The sequence below is a fragment of the Amphiura filiformis genome, chromosome 16 (assembly GCF_039555335.1).
Source record: "Amphiura filiformis chromosome 16, Afil_fr2py, whole genome shotgun sequence".
In the NCBI taxonomy this organism is placed as follows: Eukaryota; Metazoa; Echinodermata; class Ophiuroidea; order Amphilepidida; family Amphiuridae; genus Amphiura; species Amphiura filiformis.
The window spans coordinates 16,066,061-16,072,077 of NC_092643.1; the positions used below are offsets into that span (position 1 = coordinate 16,066,061).

Genomic DNA, 6,017 nt, shown 5'->3' on the forward strand with positions numbered 1-6,017 from the left:
ATTGGATTCTTTACCTATGATCATAACGTTTGATTTGTCATAATTAAAACCAAGCCGCCAGGTGCGCGAGAAAGACGAGGCGACGTCCAGCATTTTTTGAAGTTCATTTGCATCATTGGCAATTAATACAATATCGTCTGCCCAGAACAAACACCCTATTTCTACATCGCAGACACGCACACCTAAATTACAATCTTTTAAAAGTTTAGCAAACTCATTTATGTAGGCGCAAAATAAAATTGGGGAAAGCACACAGCCCTGTTTCACGCCGTCTTCTATGTCAAAAAGTCTGTATCAATATCCCCAAAAGTTACTTTGGCTTGAACATCAGTATACATACTATCAATGAGTTTCCAAATATTGCCTCTTATGCCTAATTTCCAAGCGATGGATAGAAGACCATCTCTCCATACCGTATCAAACGCCTTTCGGAAATCAAGGAAGGCCAGGAAGGTTGACTTGTTTTCAGCCAATCTCGTCGCAGCAATACTCTTTAGTGTGAAGACGTGTTCTTCACACCTGTGATCCTTCCTGAACCCACCCTGAATTTCTGAAAGAGCGTTATGATCTTCTAGAAAAAAAAAGTCTATAATGAGATTCAATAATAAGAGTTTACGATTGAGATTATACACATATGTCATGGTTAATGGTAAGACAAATTGGTAGTGTGATCAGCAGTTTTCATGCATGGAGTAATTGAAATCATCACCCAGATTTCGGATGCTAAATGGAATTTCCTGATTACCAAGCTGAAGGGTGCGATTTTGGAGGGATTTATAGCGGTGATTACATCATATTTACATGACCTTTGACCTATATACAATACAATACGAAGAGCATTTGCGTCATTTCCAAAAGGCTCAGAGCGCTTACAATATAAAAACCTAGCGACCTAGCGAGCATGCAATTCAATATGTTGTCTTGTATTTCTATTTTCCTTCCATTTCTGCCAATAATCTGATATCTCTCCGTAAATGACATACAAAAATGGATTTACTGATGAATTGATAGGAAGTATGAACCCTACTATCCATATGTACATATTTGGGGGTATCTTTATAACATTACACTGCGCAAGGATGCATGCTATGCACAAAGGTACCCAACAACAGCCATCTGTGAACACCAATACAAACATTTTCCTAGCCATACGTATTTCTTCATCACGACTTTGCACTCGTGCTGCCTGTTTTGATGTGTTTCTTGCAATTCTAAATATTTGAATATAACAAGCTGCTATCATCATAAAACACAAGAGGTTTACTCCTATAAAAATCACAATGGAATAAATTGGGGCAATTTTGCTTCCTGTAATATCAGTAATGGTATGAGTGACATTTAATTGATATTGACGTTGATGAATGGTAATCTGTGGTTCAATATCTTTAAGATATCTAACTGACCAAGACCTACATATAGGATCGGCCCAATCGAGGGCCAGCCCCAAAACGGGGTATACAGGATATTGGCAATACGTATCCATCACAGATCCATAGCGCAGCTCATTTTCTGTATTGCTGTCAAATACTGTCCTATTTATTGGAATGTAATTATCCTTCCATTTGGTAATATGTCGACGGACTGTTGGGATGCCGATGCACATCTCTGAGATGCTGAATACATCGCCATCTTCACTTGCTAAACCAATTGAAATAATACCTATCAATATAGCTACTAACCAAACAAACATAACACAAATTCGAGCCTTTCTTGTCGTTAATCGACGGCTACCAAATGGGTATTTTATTGCTAGTAGACGATCAATGCTTATCAGGGTAATAAAGAATACAGATCCTTCACTAGACAATATTGACAAAAAACCTGCTAGCTTACAAGCAAATCCTGCTTGCCACAAATGGGCATATGATGGAAAGAAATCATTGTAGTGTAAATCTGCAATGACTAAAATGAGCATGTTGATACCCATAATGAAGTCTGACAATGAAAGATTTGATATGAGTAAAGTTTGAACTTTGTTTGCTTGTCTTTTTTGTGAGCGTAAGTAGAAAGCAACACCATTGCAAATAACTGAAAATAGTCCAATAATCCACATTGAAACCCGGATAGATAAATATGGTAACATTCTATTGCATGTGAGGTATGCTGGGCGTGGTTCTTTGGATATGCATTGTGCACCATCAATAAAGCAACATGTTGAATATATGTCTACCAAAATCACTGTTGAATTGTTTAAAGACTCAAATGCTTTATGACTTATATAATACATGGCATTTCCACTGAGGTCAATAGTTTCAAGTTCGGTGTGAAAAGTCTCTAAACCAATGTCTTGAATGACATTGTCAGAGAGGTTTAAAAATTGAAGCTCACGTAATTGATAAAATGCATGAGTTGGTAGTTCTAAAATATGGTTATTGGAAAGAAACAGAGATTGTAAGCTTTCCAGTCCATTAAAGGTTTCTGATGTTAAGTGCTGAAGTCTGTTGGCACTTAGATCTAAAACTTGCACTTTGTCCAGTGTTTCAAATGAAGGTAGAGTTGAAATTAAATTTTCACTTACATTCAAATACCTCAATACTGTCAGATTTTTAAATGCATCATATGGAATAGTCTTCAAACTATTGTTAAACATATTCAAAGTTAACAAATTTGTAGTCCACAGAAATAAAGCTGTTGGAAATTGATCAATGTTATTGTTGGCAATATCAAGCACTTTTACTGCAGTGAGGTTCTGGAAAGTCAGGGAGGAATTTATCTTCAACATATTACTCCTTAGGTTGAGGGATAACAATTTGTTAAGTGTCTTAAAAGTGTCAGCTGATAGCATGCTTAAATCGTTGTGACTCAGGTCAAGGACCAATAGTTTGTTCATTGAAGAGAATATGTCACCTGGCAGTGCAACCAAGTCGTTGTGACTTAGGTCAAGAATCCCCCTTATGTTCTGTCTTGATATTACATCTGGAAATGCAGTAAAAGCATTATGACTAAGGTCAAGGATATTTGCATGCTGCAGTCTTGGAAACAAACCATTTGGTAATTTGGTCAAACCATTATGACTTAGGTCAAGAGTACCTGCTCTCCAAAAGTAGTGGAATATTCCACTTTGGAATTTGGTCAAGTTATTATGACTAAGATCAAGAGTCCCATTCATATATCTTAGGGGGAATATTTTACTTGGCAATGTGGATAGGTCATTATGACTCAGGTCAAGAGTTCCACCTGTTCCCATCTGCCTTAGTGATACAAACATTCCATCTTGTAATGTGGTAAAACCATTATGACTTAGGTCAAGAGTACCATTAATAACCCTAAGTGAGGTGAATATATTATCCGGTAGTGTTATAAACTTATTATGGCTCAGGTCCAGAGTCCCATAAGATCTTATTTCCCGCAGTGAAGTGAATATTCCATCTGATAGTGTGCTCAGGTTATTATGACTCAGGTCAAGGGTCCCATGTATACTTATTTGCCTAAGTGTGGCGAACATGCCATTTGGTAGTCTGGTCAAGTTATTATGACTCAGATCTAGGGTCCCACTAAAGTATTGTAGTAAGGAGAATATTCCATCTGGAAGTGTGGTCAAGTTATTATGATTCAAATCGGTGTAAAAGGTCCTCTTTACATCTAGTGAGTCGAATACATCCCTTGGTATGGTGTTAATGTTATTGTGGCTTAGGTCAAGATAACACAAGCTAACCAATGATGAATTAAATATGTCAGAGGTCAAGTTAGTCAAATAGTTGTAACCCAAGTTAAGTATCTCTAACTCTGACAAACTCTGAAATATAGCTGTGGGAAGTACCTGAATGTTGTTGTGATCTAAGATCAAATATGTCAATGTATTAATATCTTCAAATGCGTTTGGTTCGATGTCACATAAACCAGAGTTAGCAAAGGACAGACCCGTGATAACTGGTTTATACACAATCAAATCTGCATTTCTCTCCTGTGTGGTGTCTATATTGCATGAATACTGCCATTCTCTATAACCCAATGTACATGCACAAGGTACAATATCCTTACACTCACATTCAATTTCATTTGTAGTTACTGAGATGTTGAAAGGGTAAATTTTACTTATTTTGTATTCTTGGTACTGCTCTTTTTGCCTGACAATATTGTCATATAAAATCAACTCACATTTAGGCTCCTTTTTAGAAAAACCTTCAAAACAATTGGACATTACCACATCTTTAGCATGTATCTCCAGTAATATCTCAGTGTTTTGAAAGTGAAATGTAAATTGGTTCCCGCTGATTGTTGTTATACAAGGAACTTTATCACTTGTCACTAATGCATATCGACCTACACAATATTGAATTTCATTGTCTAGTATTTCTATATAGAAATAAGAATAAACTGTGTTAAGACCCGAGGATAATATTTTGATAGAAAGGGATGCACTATTTTTGGAAGTAACCAAAATCATTGCATTCCTTTGCACCAGTAAATGCTTTGAGTTGGATGTGATTGGTAGAAACTAATAGAGACTGATCGATGTCACATGCATCAGTTATACTCTGGGTAGTCATGGTATTGGGAGAAAACTGTGTTGTTTCTTGTGATGTAGGCTTACTAGGATCAGTTACACTCTGGGCAGTGTGAGGAAATTGTGTTGTTTCTTGTGATGTAGGCTTACTAGGATCAGTTACGCACTGGAAAGTGGGAGAAAACTGTGTTGTTTCTTGTGATGTAGGCTTACTAGGATCAGTTACACTCTGGGCTGTGGGAGACAACTGTGTTGTTTCTTGTGACGTAGGCTTACTAGGATCAGTTACACTCTGGCCATTGTGAGAAAACTGTGTTGTTTCTAGTGATGTAGGCTTACTAGGATCAGTTACACTCTGGGCAGTGGGAGAAAACGGTGTTGTTTCTTGTGACGTAGGCTTACTAGGATCAGTTACACTCTGGGCAGTGGGAGAAAACGGTGTTGTTTCTTGTGATGTAGGCTTACTAGGATCAGTTACACTCTGGCCAGTGTGAGAAAACTGTGTTGTTTCTAGTGATGTAGGCTTACTAGGATCAGTTACACTCTGGGCAGTGGGAGAAAACTTCGTTGTTTCTTGTGACGTAGGCTTACTAGGATCAGTTACACTCTGTGCTGTGGGAGACAACTGTGTTGTTTCTTGTAATGTTGGCTTACTAGGGTCAGTTATATGCTGGGCAGTGGGAGAAAACGGTGTTGTTTCTTGTGATGTAGGCCTACTAGGACCAGTTATGCTCTGGGCAGTGGGAGAAAACGGTGTTGGTTCTTGAGATGTGGGCTTACTAGGATCAGTTATGCTCTGGGCAGTGGGAGAAATCAGTGTTGTTTCTTGTGATTTAGGCCTGGAAGGATCGGTTACACTCTGGGCAGTGGGAGACAACTGTATTGTTTCTTGTGATGTAGGCTTTCTAGAAACATCTAACAGTGTAGTAACTCCTAACTTGTCATCTTTCATGGTATTTTGAGTTGTGACGTGATATGAGGAAGGCAAATTTGTTGGTTTGGTTCCATCATTTTGTTTAGTACCAGATGCAACATGAATGTTCCATTCTGTTGCTCGATATCTAATTTCAGTTGCATAATCAGTGTCGGCAGTGATAAGATCATATTCTGTCATTGCAGTGGGAGAATGGGCACTTTCATCATCAATGGGTCCTACACAACTGACATGCGTGAAACAAAGTATGAAAACAAGAAAATGAGCATGCGTGTGAAACACAGATTTTCGTGATGTTGTGAACAATGTACCAAGCTGGTTTTGCCTAGACTGCAGGAGCATTGTAATTTGGTGAGAATTTGTGACAAACAAAAGAAAAATGCCCGTGGTTAATTATTTTTAGCTATCTCACTAATATTTCACCATAAATTTGACTGCTTGCTGAAGGTTTTTTAGAATACCGATCTATGTTAATGCTAGTGTAAACAATATACCAGTTTGTGTTTTAACAAATTTTTGAGACCCACAACACTATACACTAAATTAATAAAACTTAATACGATGCGAATGCTTGAAGAAGTTAGCTCTGTTTTCAGTGTTTCGAACTCTTGAAGTACAGGCACAGCAGCTGTCAAA

At 37.8% G+C, this 6,017-nt stretch overlaps 1 protein-coding gene across 1 annotated transcript; it reads right to left on the minus strand.

Moving 5' to 3' along the window:
• Positions 1 to 275: 275 nt before the first annotated feature.
• LOC140172449 (uncharacterized) lies at positions 276 to 5,814 on the minus strand. Its single transcript, XM_072195597.1, has 2 exons — positions 2,329 to 5,814; positions 276 to 571 (listed from the first exon to the last, which is right to left on the minus strand). Exons 1-2 carry the CDS (start codon positions 4,385 to 4,387, stop codon positions 276 to 278), a joined length of 2,355 nt encoding a protein of 784 aa, XP_072051698.1. The 5' UTR covers positions 4,388 to 5,814.
• Positions 5,815 to 6,017: the final 203 nt, after the last annotated feature.